This window comes from Manis javanica, chromosome 1 (genome assembly GCF_040802235.1).
Source record: "Manis javanica isolate MJ-LG chromosome 1, MJ_LKY, whole genome shotgun sequence".
Lineage (NCBI taxonomy): Eukaryota > Metazoa > Chordata > Mammalia > Pholidota > Manidae > Manis > Manis javanica.
In genome coordinates this window covers 137,836,452-137,856,843 of record NC_133156.1, presented here as the reverse complement: position 1 = coordinate 137,856,843, position 20,392 = coordinate 137,836,452, and the positions used below count along the sequence as shown (strand labels likewise).

Genomic DNA, 20,392 nt, shown 5'->3' with positions numbered 1-20,392 from the left:
TTCCAAACATGCAGAGGATTCAATAAGATGTATATAGAGGGCTTGGCACAGCAAATGGCACCACATTAGTCTCTAGAAGTGTCCTCTATTGTTATTGTTCATTTAAGAGGTTTACAGCTTCCAGATAAATCTGAAGGACCTGACAGTGCATCAATCAACTGTACTCCCTTTGTGTCCTCTGGCGCCCCCTCCAGAGCATCCTGGTCTCAATAAGATGGGTGGGATTCCCACTGGCAGCTAGATGCCAGCATTAGCATGATCTTGGCCTCGCAGCATGCCAGGTCAGTACACACAACTGAGTCATGTTGACTGAATGCCATCAGTATTCATCTTTAACAAGCAATGATCTCCGAAGCAGAAAAATTGCTCAGCATACTCTAGTTTCTTACCGATCTGGAGAATAAGTAGTTGGCACATGTCCCTTACCATCTCTATGGCTTGGTCCTCTGCATGGTGAATCCAAGCCTAGGTGATGACATCTTCGCTGAAGCCTCATTACCAACCTATCAGGCACAGATTTCCACCACGAACCATGTCCAGAGTCCTTAATCCCATATCAGGGTCAGCTAATGCCCAACAAATTATCCACTTACTAAATTAATTTTGCAACAGCAGCTGGGGGTGCAGACTTGTTCTAACAAATACCATTCGGAGTCCTGAGGAGTCTTTAAGTAATTCCCAATCAACAAAGCATGCATGATGCTGAAGTTCACACAGGAAGATGTCTCACAGTGCCTTCCCTATTACAAAGCAACAAAGTTGGAGAGAATCAGGTTTCTGTTCTTCCTGCCAGAGCGGGGGAAAAAGCGAGACATGGGAAAAACACTCCCACCACAATGTACACTTAAAATAATTTACAATTTTATGTCAATTATACCTCAATAAAGCTGAAATTAAAACAAAAAAGAACCTCACTTCTAAACTACATATTAAATCCAGGAACTTAAAGATAAACCCAGTAATTTCCCTCCTGCCTGAAGGTTTGGTGTAAACAATAAGGGTGTGAGCTTACAAGTAACTTCTACTTACTTTCAGCAAATACATTTTGTCTGCTGGTTCAACTGCCCTTACCCAGCTTTCAAGTGAGTCATTACTGTGGCTTGCAAGAAAAGAAGTAGGAGAAAATAAGGAAGAAAAATCACACATTCATCAAAAGTAGGAGAAGCAGAGAAAAAAGGTGTGGAGTTTGTTGGTAAAGCTTCATTTGGCCGGTTCCAAGAGGCTGCCTGGTGCATTTAAGAGGGTTGGTTTTCCAAGCATTTGGTCAGTAAGAGTCAGGTAGCAAGAGACATCCAGAGCAGAGCACGAATCTCTAGTTACCTTTCTTCCATCTCACACGTATGTATGAGTTAACTGGCGTTCTGTGATCAAACGTTCTACCATGTATTCCTTTGCTTTTTAAGATAAATGGAAGTCTACAGATAAGAAAGCCTAAAGTAATTTATGTCCCACTATGTATAAATTTGTACATTTTTTTTTTACTGATCCCATGTAAATCAATGTGGAAATAAATACAACTGAGATATAGCTAAGCTATACCAAATGTTATCTGGACATTAAAATAAAAAAGCAGAAAACTGCATCACTCATACATGCACCCCTAAAAATACACTACAGGAACTTTTGGCAGTAATAATTTTACCTAGAAAACAGAAAATTAAAAGGATACAATCTTATAGAATCAAATCAAACTTCCACATAGGGTTCCTCAATCTTGGCACTACTGATATTTTAGACTGTATCTATCTGTGCCACAGAGGCCCATCCTGTTTGCTGTAGGATGTTTACGAGTATCCCGGACTCTACTCACCAGATGCCAACAGTACCCTCCCCCACATCGGTGGTTACCAAATTGTCTCCAGACAACGCCATATGTCCCCAGGGATGCGAAATTGCCTCCAGCTGAGAACCACGACTCTGTATAAAACATAATTCTAATCCCCTCCCTAATGATCTACCCAGCTCCTAGCAACATCCAACCACATGTTTTATGACAAAGAATATATCTGGTATAACCATGCTAGCACTTTTCTTTTTAAACTACAGAATCTGTACCCATTAGGAATAAAAAGCAATAGAAGCTACTATATTACCCCCTTAACTGAATTAAACAGCTTTGAAAAGTTGACTTAAATGTAAATTATGAGTTATCTTTAAAAAATCTCACATCAGTAGGAAGGTCAATTTTCAAAATGGTTCCCTAAAATTTTACTTTCTGTGAACCTGACACTGCTCTAAAAATAAAGGCTTCATTAAAAAAAAAAAAATCCATACACCTGAATGAAATGACACTTTCTTCCATCTCTCTGCTGAGGAGGATATAATAGTCCAAATGCCCCAAACTGGGACAGAGCATCACTCACACCCACAAGACAGAAGCCATCAGCTCCACAGATGACAGGATGCACAAACCGTAGACTCTACAGCAAACATGCATTCTCACATCATCCCGGGAACCTGGAGCTTACCAAATAGACAAAAGCCAAGAAAGTTGATTTTAGAACTTCAGTGTGACTTCTGCCTTCAGGAGGGAATCTCCCCAGAAACCTATACAAATTTCATTCAAACTAGCCTTTGGTTTTTGTTGTTTTAGCTACACAAAGATAATTAACAGAAAACAATAATTTGAGGAGTCCTGTTCACAGGATGGTGACCGCAGCAAACCCCTTTCCTGCAGGTATGTTACAGGGAATGGGAGGGGGCATCCTCTAGCCATCTGATCTTCATTCCTGAGCAGACAAGGGCTCTGAGGGCTTCAGGGCCCCAGGTCCAGGGGTCCTGATCCTTTTTCCTCCCGTGGCCTATAGTCTGATGTGGAGGGCAGGGATTCCAGCTCCTTGCTCCTCTGGGCCACATCCTGGCAGCCAGTATGGCAGTGTAAGCCAAGGATGCATCCCCCGTCACATGCAGTTTCCTTATCAGAAAGATTGGTGACATGGACAAAAGGGTCATTAAAGGATGCAAAAAACATGACAGACACCAAATACGTTTCCTCCTTCAACCACATGAGGTTCGAGACTGGTGACCTACTTTTCCTTCTGCTTGCAAGGTGCATTTCTGTGCTTCTTCTCCAGACTTGGCCACTGGAACTCACTGAAACTAACTTTTCAATCTTCTCTCCAAACAGAACTCCTGCCATACCTCTGACTCACGATGAATGTTCAGTTGCTATCATCAAAGACAATTAGAAGGTTTGTGTTTTTGCTTTGATTATAGGAAAACTTCTGTTCCTTGTTCCAGACCTTAGCAGAAGTGGGTTGTAGCACATGACTTTGGTCTGCTCTCAGTGAAGAAACAAAAACCCCCATTCTTAAACATTTCCACACTCATCTATCGCCACCTCCTCCTACAGGAACCACTGCCATGGCTTCCAAATGAATTCAAGTTCCACAGAGCTACACATATTTGAGTCTAAATCCTAGTACTACCACTTCCCACCTGTGTGAACTTGGGCAAATTGTGCAACTCTAAGACTGAATTCTTACACGTAAAAGAGATGGGAAAGGTACCAACCACCTGAGGCTGTTAAATGAATCAATCTATGTAAAGAGTTTAAGCACAGTTCCAGCCCATGGTTAAATTAGTAAACTTTCATAAATTAAACTGGATAAAGTGCAAATGGTGCAGAGACTGAAGAGGCAGTATAATGGCTAAGCCATGATGCAGTCCATTTATTCAAATTGTTACCAAAACCCCAAAGTATATCAAATCCTAAATATATATATTTCCCCCTTTGGCAATTAAACCATTGACTCAAGAGAACACTGCTAGAATAAATTTTTTTAAAGAAGGTAATTTTGTCCTAAGCTTGTCTGTGAAAAACAGGATGTACCATCATTTAAAATGAGATTCCAAAATTCTGCTTTCCTTGAAGGACTAGCTATTCGACTTCGTCAAACATTTTATAATAATGCAAAAGAAAACCCTCACAGGGCCTTTTATTCTTCTGAAGATATCCTATTTCCTTGTTTCACATGCACATGCCAACTGTAGAGATTCATGGTTAGGGATCTGGTGGAGGTTTAAGAGCCCATTGCGATTTTTAAGAGGCTCAAAGGACATAACCTAAGTTGTATTTCTGACCCCATCATTTGGTGGTAGCTCTTGGGTAAAGTATCCTAGTTCCCTGTGCCTCAAGGTAAAAGAAATTTACTTGATGTCTCCAAGATCACACAGCAATGAAGATAAAGTTACATTTCTGTTAAGAGCCATCTGAATTCCTTGAGATTTTTCAATTCAGAAGCACATTTTCTAACCACCACATACGTTCCATAAAAGAGCAAGGCCTACGGCAGCCAAGCTAGAATGCTTTTTGCACATTTTTACTCTTAGAACTGATGACTCATGTTTTAATTTTATGGAAAATGACTGGTGAAAAGATAGACGCACAAATTAACCTTCACAACGCATGCAGAGAGCCCCCAACTTGGCTCTCCAAAACACTGCATGGCAGAATCCAGGCCTCCTAATTATACAGCCAACAGCTCATTTTATCATGTTTTTCTTGACACATACTTTGAGAAACAACAGGAGAGTCCATCTTTTCAATATTTACAGAAAAGACACATCAGTTCAGTAGTTTCTGAACCGCTTAGGGTTTTCTAAGCAGATAGCAGCCTCCCCATCTTTTCATTACCTGCCTCTTTAGGGCAGAGTCATCAGAATACTACCTTGTTGCTCATAGGTCACTGCGTTTCCAGGAGGTTTTCACCCTCTGCCAAGTTTAGCTTCAAGGATGCAAAGTCAGGTGCAGGCTGTAAATATTTTTTCAGACATGGAGAAAAACCAAGAGTCACCCAGAGCTGTGAGTGCCTGGGTCAGGAACCACGATGAGGTCTAACGTGTGTATGTGTGTACACACATATGCGTATGCCCACAAACATGACACATTAGATTTCTCATACAAACTAGTTTAAACAAAAGATCTCTAACACTTGAGAAGTAACACATTTAGAACCTAAAATACAGTGAACTAACCTGCCCAATCTGCCTGCAGGCAAGAAGGAAATTGTTACAGCTGAAAAGCTACGCTTCCAAGAGAAACATCCAAGAATTTCGGTGGTTCCCCCGAGCTGAAAATAAAAATTTACAGCCTGTACCTGACTTTGCATCCTTGAAACTGAACTCAGCAGAGGGTGAAAACCTCCTGGAAAGGCAGTACCTACGGCAACAAGGTAGTATTCTGATGACTCTGCCCTAAAGAGGCAGGTAATGAAAGGTGGGTAGGCTGCTACTTTTATCTGCTTAGAAAACCCTAAGCGGTTTGGCAACTACTGAAGACCACGTCTATGAGGTACGGCTGCTAGACGTGGACCAGGGCCCTCCAGCAACATGCCTTGGCAAGAGAGCCCATTTCCCACACACAGAGCTGGGAGCGCCTGGGTCAGGAATCAGGATGAGGAGGTCTAACATGTGTGTGTGTACACACATATGTGTATACACATGTACATGATATTAGATTTCTCTCATATAAAGATCTTTCTTTTACACTTGAGAAGTAACAGCTCACCTTGTCACAGAAACACTAGTCATATTCTACATGCATGACTTGGTGGAAAACACTAGAGCAAGTGGACGTTTTTCACATGAAACAGGAGTTACAAAGAAAGGAAATTCACATGTGGAGAAAATCTTTGCTGTACAAACTAGATGGTGAGAACACAGGTCTCTGCCAGGACTCAGGGCACACATGGCTCGGATTCTCCTTACAAAAGGCAACTGCTGGCCAGATGAAGGACCCAGGGTGGAGAGAGATGGAGTGAAGCAGGCTGGCAAAGAAATGGTCAGCAAGTATGAGGACAGATCAGAGTCCCAGGACTTGGCAGAGCTGCCCAATCCCCAGCTGACCGAGTGGCCCTTATCTGGGGGATTAAACAGAGTTCCTTTCCATGGAATTTTTCTTCCTGTGCCCGATAAACGATCTTTTCTTTCAAAGCTAAGGCAGCCACACTAGAATGATTTTTGCTCATTTTTCAGTCCTAGAACTGATGACTCATGTTTTAAGTTTCTATGGAAAGTAACTATGGTGAAAAGACAACGCACAAAGTAACCTTTCCCAATGTATGCACAGCCCGACTTGCTTGCTCTCCGAAATACTGCACGGCAGAACCCCATAGCCAAGAGCTCATTTTATCACATTTTTCTTGATAGATACTTGAGAAAACAACAGGAGAGTCCATCTTTTGAATAATTACAGAAAAGACACATCAGCCTCTTCAAAGAGAAAACCTTAAGGGAACATGGTTTTAGAACCTAAAATGCAGTAATTTAGTCTACCACATCTGCCCTCAGGCAAGAAGGAAATCGTTAAGCTGAAAAAAGCTACACTTCCAAGAGAAACAGACCAGAAGCAGTAAGTAGTAGGCAGTAAGAAAGAGCCCCTTAGCAGTAAGAAGGAACTAAGGAAAGAAAACACTCCTGTTTCTTCCATATGGGGCTCATCTTCCTTGCAAATTCCTTCCCAACAGGCAAGACCCCAGAGCTAGGGAAAGAATCAGAGGGTCGCACTTCCATCTCTGTGCTCTGGGTTCCTAGTGCCTGAGCATAGGGCTCCTTGTAGCGTGACAAGCTGTGGGGTGGAGGTTGGCTGCTGCCTGCTCTGGCTTGTCACCCCTTTCACCTGGATGGTTCTTCCCTCACTGCTGCCACCACTCTATGCCTGACTCAAGTCAGGACTCGAGTAAGGGCATTTTCCATGGCCTTAGAAGTTTTGGCTTACAGAAGGAAATCCCCTTTGCATTTGGCCCTGCTGAGATACTGAGGGGTGACAGGCATATGCTCATGTATTTTTGTTTGGCATCCTAAGAAGTCTTGGCTCTGGAGAACTCCGACGGCATTTGCTCACCTGGCTGGTCCACCTGCAGCTTTAACATACTGGGGCTCTGACATTGCAGCATTAAACAAGCTCGACCCCAGCAGCCCTGTCATGACAAAGTCCTCTTCCTCTTACCTTCATGAAGTTTCTGTCTCAAGCAAAGGAAGCAGGAATAGGAATCTGCTAGTTGTCAGGATGATGAGCAAGACTTCAAACACAGGTCTGAGCAAATCCACCTCTGAGCAAACCTCCACAAACTACTGGAGATGTAGACTCACAAATCAAGAAGTCTTTGACAAGAGCATTTAAATTTACAAGGAATAAATAAGGACCGTGAGAATACATGCTCTGAACAGCCATGAGACAAAAACAGAATAACTTATTATGCAAATAATTGCTAGCCTGGGCAATAATGTGTGTTAGCAACAGGTAGTAAATGGATGCCGCAACAGTGGAATACTCAGCAATAAAATGAACTACTGATGCACACAACATGGGTGGGTCTCAGACGGTTACTACTGTCTGATTCCATTAGAGAAGCATCTCAAGTGACAATTAGAACAGGTTAGTAGTTACTAGGGCTTGGGGGAAAGTGGGACACTCTCTCCTGGAGCAGCCGGAAGCCTCAGAAGAGTTCCATGTTAAGATTATGCTGGTAGTTATACAAGTCTACACAGAATCTACAAATCTGTGTGACCACTGCTTAGAACTACCCACAAACATGCACAGATGAGTGTATGCAAAACTGGTGGAATCTGAATAAGGTCTGCAGATGGTCACAACTTTCTGGTTTTGATATTGTACTACTGTTATGCAAGCTGCTGCAGCCAGGAAAGCTGGGTAAGAGGACCTTTCTGTGTTCTTTTGGCAACTTTTAATCTTTATTTCCAAACAAATAAACAAAATAAGCACCCCAAAATACCACTGTAAAAATACTGGAGGGGAAAAGGCAGTAGATGACTTACCTGAACATGCTCTCAAGACTTGATGAAAGAATATGACCACCTTTTTCTTAGTGGGGAACAACTGCCAGTTTACTCAGTACTGTAAATATTTCTTGAATGCTCCAGGGAGAGAATCTGAAAGAGCAGGTTGGGAATGGCAGGCAACACACCAGAGGGGAGCCCATGAAAGCCTTGGGACAGAGGGCACAGCTGGATGGGAACTTCACACCTGACTTAGAGGATAAGCGGATTCCAAGTGCCCTGATCCCAAGGGGAGAGTTGGAGCCTAATCTTCAACACTGACAAATGTGTGCTCCCATCACCCAGAGATGACAAGCTATCAGGAAAAAGTATATAAGTATGAAAAAGACATAAATTTAAGCCAGGCCAGACAAGTGTGCACAAAGTAGTGATTCTCAACTGGAGTAATTCTGCACCCCCTTCCTCCCCAGGGGCATTTGTAATGCCTTTTTTTTTTTTTTTAACTGAGGGAGGCCAGTACTACTGGAGTCTAGTGATCAGAGGTCAAGGATGTTGCTCAACATTCCACAACACACACGACAGCTCCCCAACTACTAGGACTGATCCAGGCAAAAATGTCCAGGGTGGCCAAGTGGGGAAGACCTAGAAAGAGGGCACACTTGCCCACATCTGAAAACCAGAGGTTGACCACCACCAGAGAGTTGTATACTGTGGTCCTTAGCTTACGTCATTAAAACAAAATGTGGGAGGAAATAAACAGAAGCAAACCTGTTTTGAATGTATATTGTAATGTACAATGTAGATCATATAAGGTGTTATGTTATTTACACCTAGCACTCAAAGTTCATGAAAAGACTTCTTGGGGCTAAGTAGTAACAAATAAGGCTTAAAGTCAACATACACACACATTCTCAAGTGTTGTATGTTACCTAAATCCCTATAGTTAGAATTAACAACCATGTAACTGTTGTGGTTCAGGATTAACTTGCAAAGACACTTAAAATGCAAAGGAATGAAAATTAAAAAGAAAAATTCATACAAACAATTCCCCGAACAAATGGCCAATGGCTCTCCAGGCAGCATAAAGCTGGGCCCCCCTGTGTGTGCTTTGGCCTTAAATGAACATCAATAACCACCCAGGGATTTCCTGGGGGCCCAGTGCGAATCAACAGCCCCACATGCAGTTAACTGAGAATACCTCTCTCCTTCATTCTGGCTCAGAGAAGAATTTAACAGCAGACTCAGAAATCTAGTCCTCTGTGCTAGCTTCCTCCGTAAAACAATGCATTAAGATTCTAACTTAAAGTTACAAAATCCTTGCTATAATACATCATGAAAAGGTGTCTCAGTTACAACTGTTTTGAGTTGCACTGACAACTCCCATAGAACTTTTGCTGCCAAATAATCTAAGTAAAAATGTGCAAACATCTCCACTCCCAATTTTATCCTTAAATAGACAAGCATGCAATGATCTAGCTGTAAGAATGTTTGTGTTTTCTATAAAACCAAACAACTAGAAACAACCTAAAATGGTCTTATAAATGATGATTGACACATGCCTAGAAGGATGGACAGGGAAGGGCTAACAGTGACAACCTGGACACTTAGGACCCCTGCCTGAGACGGCAGACTCTAGAGTGCCCTGCACATCAGAGAGACAAAAAAAAGTACACAGAAGTTCCTCAAATAAAGGAACTTCTGTATACTTGGGTGGAAATATTTTGAACTTGCAGCAATTATTTAACTATTGCTTACTATTAATAAGAATGATATTAGCAAAACGCTTCCAAAAATCCCAATTTAGCCATTTCACTTGAAAAAATGCATTTTTAAAAATTTCAGTGAAAAAATTTCCTTAAGAACCAAATGCAAAAATATTTTAAGAAAATTATTTCAAGAAAATGTTTTAGAAATCAGGTTCAGGAAATAACATTTGCACAACTAGGAAGGAAAAGATTCCCATAAATATAATCCCCAAATATATTTTATATGGACTATTTTCTGGCCAAGGGGCATTAAGATATGGGCTCATCTGAAAACAGGTTTTTTAAATTAACTTCTGACTTCAGTTTTATAATATACACAGCATTGCAATGTTTTAGGAACTTAATAGATGAAATTAACATTGATTTAAATAATGAAATTAAAATATTCTGCACATGAATAACCTATCATATGTAATCCTATCTCATTTTTTTTAAATCTAAATATTGCTCTATGAACTTTGATAATGACAGTAACTACTGTCCTGCCTTAGGAAAGCAAGCCGAACAAACTAAATAATCTAAGAACCACAATGACTCAAGAAAGGTTTTCTCCTTTGGCGTTACTGTCAATAAAACACAGACTGTGAAGATTCTGACCATAATCTTGTAATTAGTGATTTTGCTGAAATGTGGGCAAGAAAAATAGATTTATGGAAAATGTATCACGGAGCATGTGTTACTCATGCAAACATCACTAGCCCATCAACAGAATACCCAGCCATGCGCAACTGTTAATTATCTTCACCTTTGCTATACTTCTGACTTTCAGCAATAAAAACCACACCTTTACACATGTTTTTCGATTGTGTCCTAATGAAGATACATTTGTCAAGGAAGAAAGCATTTACCAGTTTGTAAGCCTGAGCTATATCTTTTAAATACTTCAGTATATGATATGGAGCTTGCATTTTACTCCTACCCCTGGGCCTGAAAATGGTAAGGGCCGCCTGTATACATGCAAATTTCTGGACATTCAAAGCTTTTCTCCATCAACTTTTAAGTGAAAAACATTGTAGGTATGCTTTTGTAGAAATATGCAGAAAGGCACAGGAAGCATACATATGAAACATTAAGGGTAAGACCCCGGAATTTTCTTTAATGGCATTTTTAAAATTTTCTAAACTTAGTACATATTCTTTGCAGAATTAAGAAAAAATGAATTCAAGAACAACAAAGTAGATCTCATGAACACTTTTCAGAGAGCTAAGGCCACCTCTCTCCTTATACACCAATGTGTACTCTCCAGTGTATTCCATTGTCAATGGGGACTACTCACGTTATTAACTGACAAAAATTTGCATATAGAAGAATTAATGGGACTCTTTTGGGACCCAATGTTGGGTAGGAGCCATGTAAATAAAAAAGCTACATTCTATTCAGATACCTCCAAATGCCTTGTCTTAGCCTTACCAAAATGCAAAAATCCAACCTTGCCTACCTTTTCTTTTCCAGTATAAATGTCTTTAAATTTCCACAATGTGAAATGCTTTTACAGGGAAGCAGTTTGAATCCTGGGAAAAGTGAAGGTAAAGGTATTAAATGCAGAGTTCTCATTCCCTCGCTCAGACTCTATTTCAGTAGACGTGTCATGGCTTTGCCACAAGAACTCTAACACCTTTCCCTGTAACTGGCAGTCTGATGATGTCACGTGACATGAGATGCTAGATTTTAATTGGGGACTCAAATTTCTTACTTTAGGCCTTGCAGGCACATTTTCCAAAAAGCTCTTAGCAAAGCAGCAAAGTGTTTTACTCAAGGAATGCTCTTCAAGAAATGGTCCTCTCTGCTGTCAGTGGTCACTCCATGGACATTGATACGCTAAGTAGTAAAACACAACCGATATGGAGAAACTCTGGGAAAGTAGCCAGAATCCCTCACTGGAACAGAAGATGCCATCAGAAAACCTCAGAGAAATACCGCAATAACTGGGAGTCAGAATTGGAGACACAAATGAGTTCTACCCTTTCTTTTAATAAACATCTCAAAAATCTAGTTTTCTAAGTGCCCTATCATATAAATCTTCCTAGCTTCCTCATGAGGTTGGAGCTGGTGGTTTTAGAAACAGCATTTTATAAGGAAACAGAAGGTACTTGTCTCTCTTAAGAAGCAATCCAAATAAAAATTAATGTCATATTCAAAAACTTAACATTTTCCTACTGGTTTTTCAATGTTTCTGGGGTGTGGACCACTTATTTCCCCAAACTCCCGTGAAGTTTTCAACTCAAAAATCACTAACTGCCTGCTGTTTACAGCACTTCACCAAAGAGCCTCGAAATGCTGATGCAAGTCATCAGGCAAATGAATGACACCAATATAAGAGAAAAGCACGGCAGTGAAGAGTATAGAGGCTCTGGGGACAGCTGTGTGGATTCAAACCCTATTGTTTGCTGTGTGACACTGGGCTACTTACTTAACCTCTCTGGGCCTCACTTGCTTCAACTACAGAGGCTTACTCACAGGGCTGTTAAATGCATTAAATGAGTTACTGGATGTATAGTCCTCAGGAATGTGCCTAGCACACAGCACTCAAACATTAGCTATTTTTATTAGTCTTTAAAAAATTGTAAAATGCTTCATAATCAAGGGAAAAGTTCTAGGCATCTTCTCTCCCATTAAAAAAAAGACCTGTATTTGAAGGGAAAACAAAAGCTATACAAAGAGAGAATGCCATCCTTAAGGATTTTTCAGTGCAAACAACGTGACAAAACTTGTAAATGGGATATTTACCTTCTTGAGGCTCTGTTTACTTGTTTAAGGGGGTCAAAAAGGATACGAAAAGCCGCTAGCTAGCAGGGTTGAATTCCCAACAGGGCCAGAACAGAGAGAGGCAGAGAAAAGGGAGGCAGGGGTCACCATGAACTAGACCTGTCAGGGATGTTTTCAAAAGGCAGCTGGCCAGGCAGGCCTTCCTGTCGGCAGAGAGGATGACATGCACAAAGGTGTGTGGGTCGGCTGGCAGCACATCCTCGGGAGTGGAATTCATGAGGGGAAAAGAGTAAAGAGAGCTGCAAGATCAGAAAGCCTTGGAAACCAGACCAAGGAACATGAACCTGATTTCATAAGCAATATGGATGTCCTGCAGACATTCTGGAGAGGCAAAATCTGCCTGAAACGTACAGGTTGAAAGGGAGAAGGGTAATAGACGCACCCTAGCCCAACACTCATTGTGGAGACAGCTCCAAGGTCAAGGTTTCTCTGTCCCAGGAGAACAGGGAATTCATCCACCACAAAGGCCCACCGGCTCTTGATTTCTAAGTACAGTTACTATAACTACCATTTATTATTGCTCACCTACCATGTGTCCAGTGCTCTGTAAATATTATCTCAAGTTCTAATTACCACGGCAAGGCTAATACTATTATGCCCACTTACAGACCAGAGAAATAAAACCCAGGAAGATAACCTGGTTGAGATCCCATAGATGGCAAGGGTATAGCCAGGCTCCCAAAGGTCACATCTTTTCGACTTTTAAGAACCAAGTGCTTTGCCTCTGCCTAGAGGCATCTAGGCAAGGGAAGTACTGCCAGGCTTAAGGCAGACTTCACTGGTCGTTCATTCTTGAATGTTCCCTGCAAATTAATGACATGGGAGTGTTACATAAGTTACACTAAACGCAAAAAGGCCATTAAAACTTGAAGCCCATTAATAATAAAGCCCCTTAATTTCCTACCAATCTCAACAGAAGAGCATTTTCAAGGCTCAATGTCCTTCAAGGTGACCCCACTGAAAGCCAACAGAGCTGGAAAAGCAAGTCTGCTCTCTCCCTCCACCACGCTGGTTAAATAGTGCAGGCCCTGCCACACTGGTTTGTGCCTGATTTTGTGAGGTGAGAACTGCAGGCCACATGATATGGGGGTGAGATCAGGGTTCTCTGCTAGCAACAACTGGCCTGCCTGCAGCTGCTCTGGGGCTTTGCTGTCCCCAGTACGGCAGGGGCCAAAAAAGGAGTACTTGACAATCCTCACCAAGTGGGCAAAAAAGGCAAGGCACTCCATTGTGAGAAAAGGGGACACAAGCAAATAGCAAATATGTTAATTGTATTTTATAGTTGTCCAAAGGGTCACCTTCAGAATCTGGTGACAAAAAGTGTTTCCCTTTTGCCCCTTGAAAGATGATCTAGGGAGGAGAACAGGGAAGAAGCTGCCAAAAATAAGTTTTACTTTTTTTAACCAAGAAATATCAATAAGGCCTAAAACAAAAATACTATGAAAAGAGAGAAATAGGCTCAAGAACTCTTTACAGCTTCAAAAGCTATTTCAACAACTCTAGGTAACCAAAACCAAGACACCTTGTGGAAATGAGGAACCTGTTTCCATTTAACATCTTGCGTGTGAACCAGGCTATTTAATAAGAACAGCAGATACAGTTTTTCACTAACAATTCATCCTTTAAAATATTAATACTTGCTTTCTAATTTGTTTTATGAGTACCATACTTGCATTTTACCTACTTGTATATGTCCCACTAAACATCCTCAAAAGATCTTTTCTTTGATCACCCACCACCCCACACCTCTTCCTACACTAGAAACAGAAAAACCAAGCTCATTTATGTGTTCAACTGGTACTCACTGGCCTCGCAGGTATTCCAGGCACTGTACTTGGCCCTGGGGACATGGAAAGAGCATCCACTTCAAAATATCAATAGTGCATTTGCACAGTAGTTTTGTCACTTTGCTGCTTGAGTCTTTTTTTTTTTTTTTAATTGCTTCTGGGATACCTAACCTTAGTTTCTGCCTGCAGTGAACTCTTTTATAACTTACCTCCAAAGGCTGAAAAATACAAGTTTTCCCAGAACTGCACACACAGTTCACTGGAGAGAAGCCATAAAAATCTCAAGCAGGCCATGAAGAAATGAAAACCCCATTGAGGAGTGTGGGGTGCTCAGTTTCTCCAATCCCAGGGTACCTTTTGAAGTCAGGAGCCTCAGCTGCCAGACGGGAGCCTCACAAGCTTCCCACTGACCGGCTGCAGACGCCTGATGCTATTTAAAACAGGCAAGAAGGCCATGCCTACAACACGCACGGGGATTAATTCCACAAGGCAACCGCTTCATGAGTCTCAGGGTCTCAGTGGTTCTCTACTGGGAGTGATTTTGCTCCCTGTGGCTCATTTGGCAACACCTGCAGACATCTTGGTCATCACAACTGGGGGGTGGGGGAGCGGTGCTAGCACTTGGTGGGCAGAGGCTGGGGACACCACTCAACATTCTGTAATGCACCTGACAGCCCCCCAACAGAGAATTAATGGGCCCAAAATGTCAGTGGTACCCAGTTTGAGAAACCCTGGTCTAGCTCTAATTAGCAGCTGCTAGTCACAAGCAGCTCCCATTTCCCTATTTGGCCATTTATACATAAAGCTAACACGTGCAACATCTCAATTTTTTTCTCAATTAGCATTACCCTCAAATCGCTGTCCAAAAGCAACAAGTTGTTACTCCTAAATCATGGGAAAAGTTACAAAACAAGACATCAATCATGTAGTGATAAGGAGTACCTGCAACTCTGCTGTCTTGCAAACATACTACTTCCATACTCACTGTTTGTATTCTAACAGGACCTTACACGACTTTCTTCACTGGACAATTTAACAAGAGGATGCTCTGTTAACAGAGGACTGACCTGTTAGGAGCTTGTCTCCAATTAATGCAGCACTGTGCAGCCTCTCTGGTTCTGCTGGCCTCCCAAAGTGATTATTGAGGAGAAGTTTGAAGGCTGTTAGAATATTGTGACACACATCACAAGATTAAAAGTACAACTTTAAATAGATGAAAAACTCTCCAAAAAACTTAAGTCATCAGCAACAGAGTAAGAAGGCCCTGGATTCTATCACAGGCTCTTCAATTTGGGAAAGTGGTTTAATATCTTTGGGTTACGATTCTTCATCTAGGAAATGAAGGGTATAAAGGCCAATTTCAATATTAATCATTCAAATAAAATCCAACAACCAGGTCTCCTTACACTGAATAAGGTACAGTGTAAGGAAAAGAGTAATTCAACCAGAGAATGCGAGACATGTTGCATCTGTTCCACTTTATCCTGCAGTTCCCCCCACTTGCACTAGGGGGCAGGGTTCTTCCTAAACGGAGGCCACGGACCCCTGCGGTCCACAGACAGGTTTCATGGGGACTAAGGCCCCCAACAAACTAAATACAAATTCTATGTCCCATCAGATTTCCTTACGAACCCAGAACACAAAAATAAAGCCAGAAAAAAAAGTTAAGAATTAAGAGTCCTGCAGACAGCCTTGATTTTCTCACAGATGAAAGCAATTAAACACAGCCCACCGGTTTGGTTTTTCATCATTGGTTAACCTGCACCTCCTGCAAAAAGTTCTGGTACCTTCTTACAAGGGGTGAAAATGTTCTATGGATTAGAAACGGCTACAGAATCACAATTACAGATTTCAATTTTTTGTAAAAGTAAAAATACGCATTAATGGATAACTAATTCCTTTCAGTCCACCTCTCATAGTGAATGTGGGTATCGCATGTGAGCGAATATTACTAGTACGCAACATTTATAGAGTTGTCTGAAAATACAGTGAGTATCCAGAAAGCAGAATGACTAGAAAGACTGCATTGAACTAAGTTTGATAAAGTTAGCGAACCCAGGGGCAAACCATCAACGGATCTAGTTTGCTCTAAGATTATAAAACTTCCTGTATTCGCTAAACATCGCCTGGCTTTCAATGTTAAAAGACACATCGAATTCCCTTAACTAAGTTTACTTTGAGCCACTTCAAACCTCAAATTTAAACAGATTTTGTAAAATAAACACAACCAAGTAAGGAAAGTGAGCCAAGAAACCACAGTAACTCTCGATCCCCCCCCAAAAAAGGTTCTCAAGAGTTTCAAGTAACTGTGTTGTCCCGCTCTCAATGACCCTAAAAAGGCCATCGGTTTAATCTTTAAAAACCTATTCTCGCTGAAAAAAAATTTCTTTTAATTCGAACTCACAATCTGCCAGGGACAGCACAAACAGATGATCTTGTGATGCCACCAGCGGAATGACCTCAAACCCTAAAAAGAGCATCTGGTGAGAACCAGAACCTGGGCTCCAAAGGTCCGGCAGGCAGAGAACAGTAATGATTAACCCTAGCCGCCCTCCCCCTTCTCACTTCATTAGGCCGTCTCTTCTGGAAGGGTTTGCACCCCTCACAGGAAGCCGGCACGTTTTGCAAAGGAAATACCAGACCAGAACTTTCTTGGAGAGAGGCACGTCCCCGCTGGACATTTTTCTGGGCTTCCCGCACCCAGGCAGCGGGGCACGCAGCTCTGCTGGCCGGCCCGGCGCGGGGACACCCGGTGGGCCAGCCAGCCACGCCAAAGGAAGCGCACCTTCGCTACCTCCCGGAGCAAATGGAAGCGCGGGGCAGAACAAAACCTGTCCCAGCTTACTCATCCGAGACTGCCGGGAGAAGCGGGGGGTGGATTTCAGCAGACTCCCAGAAAGTTTCGCCCACCCGGGGTGAGGGAACGGTAACCACGGGGTCAGATCCCGCCCTCCCGGGCGTCGGAGGCCCGAACCTGCAGAGAGGGAGCCCGCGCGAGTCACGGAGAGCAGCCCCAGCGCACTCACCTCGGGGAAGAAGTTGTCCATTGTTCCGCGCGCTCCACTACTTGCGCGAGTCCGGCTTCCAGCTCGCGGAAGTCAGCCCAGCAGAAGGTCCGGGGAAACCATGCGAGTCATGGTGCGACTCCCAAGAGCTCAAGCCCGCAGGGCTCCCCCGCTGCCATCGCCTTACCGCCTTCTCGTCTTTCGCACCTTTTGTTTGCCCAAACCCAAGTCTCTAACTCATCCGTCCCAAGTGCAGCCTTTGTCTCCTCTTCCCCCAAGTTCCTCACTCCTGGGCGCAGCGCTGGCGAGCGGAGAACAGCTGGTGGCACATTCTTTCCCGGGCTGGGGGAGGGCTGCGGGGGGCTTGAGACACGCCCCTACCTTCCGCGCTCCGGCCCGAGGCGGTCGGCGCCGCAGGGGCACAGCCGCCACAAAGCGAGCCCGGAGCTGCTCTCCCCGCGCGAGCGCCGCGGCACACCCGGCTCCCTGGCTCACCGGCTCGCGGACAGGAGCTCCCGGCCGCTAGCCCCGCCCTCTAGGCCAGCCTCTCCAAGAGCCCCGCCCCCAGCCAGCCCCGCCCCGCGCTTCCGCAGGTCCGGCACGGCCGGACGCCACGCCCCCACCTACCTCGGTCCCCGCCCGCTGAGCGCCGCGGACAGCCACTGGCCTCGGCGGGCGTGGAAGGCGGGCCCCGTGCGGCTCCCTGCTTCCCCCGCCTTCCCACCTAGGTGTGGGCGGAGACGTGATTCTCCCCTCTGGTGATAGAGACCAAATAGGCACCGGGAAGGAGGGGTGGGGAGTTCTTTTGTGTCTTTGATCTTTAGCAGACCCTGGAACCAGCTCAACACGGATCTCCTTAATGCAGCTCGGCAGATGGGCGACCCCGGGGAAGGAAGCGGGGTCTGCGGAGCTGCCCCGGCTGTTGGGCCAGATCAAGGCGGAGAACCGAAGCTAATCAGTATTTCTGGAAGCCGCCTTTCAGCGTTGTTTCTCTCCTGCAGCCGGGTTAAAAAACGTTTTCCCAGTAGTGGGGAAATGTAGTTTTGTAAACTGGAAGAGGACGTGGCCCGTTGCACCTTAAAAAACGCAACCCTTTACCTGGACTAAAGGACACAGGCAGATGGAAGTGAGATGGTTGAAGGATCAAACCCACCTGGTACTGAGTCTTGGTTTCCTCGAGGGCAGGCCCTCAAACTAGCACACACAGGATTCACCTAGGAATCTTGTTAAAATGCAGATTGAAATTCAATGGTGGTGAGCACTGACAAACTGCATTTCTAACAAGCTTCCAGGTGCCCTTAAAGGGAAGCACCTGGCCCTGTGCTGGTCTGCAAACCGAAGTCTGTAACAGAAATTGAGAGCAAAGGTTTAGAAACTTTTGTAGCAATTTTAAAATGCCATGACGTCCAAGCACATGATCGGTGGACTCTGAACCATTTATAAACCAGTTTGGGTGTTGTCAGATTGGTGGTGAGTCATACCTGGCAGAGCAGTGTTCTCGTATTGGTACCTGGCCGTTTGGAAACAAACGACTGATACTTCACAAAGGTTTGAGAGACTCTCTACAGGGGTTTTGCCAACTGCTACTTACTCTTCTTTTAAAACTCAAGTGAGAAAGTCACGTCTTCCAGGGAAGTTTCCCAAAGACGCCAAGACACTCCACCAGCTTCTAGTTCCACCTAACCACCAGTATTCCTAAAACTGTTGAGCAAAGTCTATCATGTTGTTAGGGTCTTTTTATTGGTGCCCTACGTATCTTCAGCTGAGAGAATAGAAGTTCCTTAAAGGAGGAAACTGTACTTTAAAATTTGTATCACCAGCCTTTCTCAGAATGAATGAATGAATGCATGATGCTTCTGTAATCCTTGTGTGAAAATTCAGGTAGGGTTGTAACTCATAGCAGTTCTTCAACATTAATACGTACTCACCTCACTTCCTTTGGAAAGAGTCAAGGTATAAAATAATGTGCTGTGCGTGATTGCCCTTTTTTACAGGTACACACACTTGAGCCGTTAAAGACTATCCCAGGTTGCAGGAAAGTTGAGATAGAATCAGAATAAATACCAACAATCCTAAACCGAAGTGTTTAGTTAAATGAGCCAGGCTATCACTTGTGTTCAGCCACGGTCACAGAACAATTACAGTCATTGTTATGTTCATCTGTACAGAACATCTCTCAAGAGAAATTACTAGGCAGCTGGTTCAAGTGAGTGGGTGGGTGTGGCTTGGTTCCCAGCATCAACTAAGCCACTGATAGATTGGTCTGCCTCGGCCATGTCATTCCAAAGTCGCTTTCCAATATTGCTTCGTCAACTGTAACAAATTGTAACCACACTAATACAACATATTAATAATAGGGGAAACTGGGAAGAGAGGAGCCTTGAGACTTGCTATCTACAGGGACACCTCGTGCTCAATTTTTCTGTAAACCTAGAACTGCTCATTTTTAAAAAGTTGCTTCCCTGTTAGTTAATAATCACCTCCAACTTGACTCATATAAAGAGTAATGAGCCAGATCCAATACATAAGGGCTGAATTTTACTGAATTACCATATTTCCTTAAAAAGTTTATACTGCCAAAAAAAAAGTTGTTAGCATTACAGCATTGCTCAAAAAAAAAAAAAAAAAGTTTATGCCACCATACCAGAATCCCCTGGAATAGTTATTAAGAAGAAAAAACATGCCTCTGAATCTCAGGGGTGGGCTGGGTGTCTAAGAATCTGCATTTTAGTAAGCACCCAAGTAGGTAATTGTTTGAGAATCAAGGCTTTAGGTTGTCATAATTTATCAGATTTTCCACATATGTATATATATATATATATATATATATATATATATATATATATATATATATACATTCTCAAAAAAGTGTCAAGGTACATTGTAGCATAACACTATCTGTTGAACAAACAGCAAAGTGCATGTTATTTTAAGCATTTGAAATAGGATATCTAAATTTCAAATATTTGGGGTTGAATCTATTTAAAAGGACTATGTTAAATGTATAAGGGCTTTGACAAAATTGGTCAAAGAAGGGGAAACATTTTAAATCAATAGACTTCTAAGACTATCCACCCTTGTTACCATTTTTAAAAAGTTAACCACTTTCTTTCAAGGAGTTATGCTACCATTGGTCAAAGCTGTTTGGGCTAAAATCAGTTAAGCACTGCTTTCTGAGAAGTGACAGAGGCTGAAGAATGTTAATGCCGAATGGCCATGTTTCTTTGAGTCAAAGTTGCTTCTCAGTTACCATACTTATTTCTCCAAGACACCATGCTAATGGAGTGTTACATTCTCAAAATGAAACACCAAAAAGCTCGTTACATTC

General features: G+C 42.9%; 1 protein-coding gene across 1 annotated transcript in view; it reads right to left on the bottom strand.

The window, feature by feature from the left end:
* The window catches only part of MYO10 (myosin X), a 200,490-nt gene extending 182,907 nt beyond the window's left edge, over positions 1 to 17,583 (bottom strand). The window contains exon 1 of the mRNA XM_017653599.3: positions 17,086 to 17,583. Within this exon, the coding sequence (XP_017509088.2) occupies positions 17,086 to 17,106 (21 nt within the window). The 5' untranslated portion in view covers positions 17,107 to 17,583. The remainder of the gene's footprint in view (positions 1 to 17,085) is intronic.
* Positions 17,584 to 20,392: the final 2,809 nt, after the last annotated feature.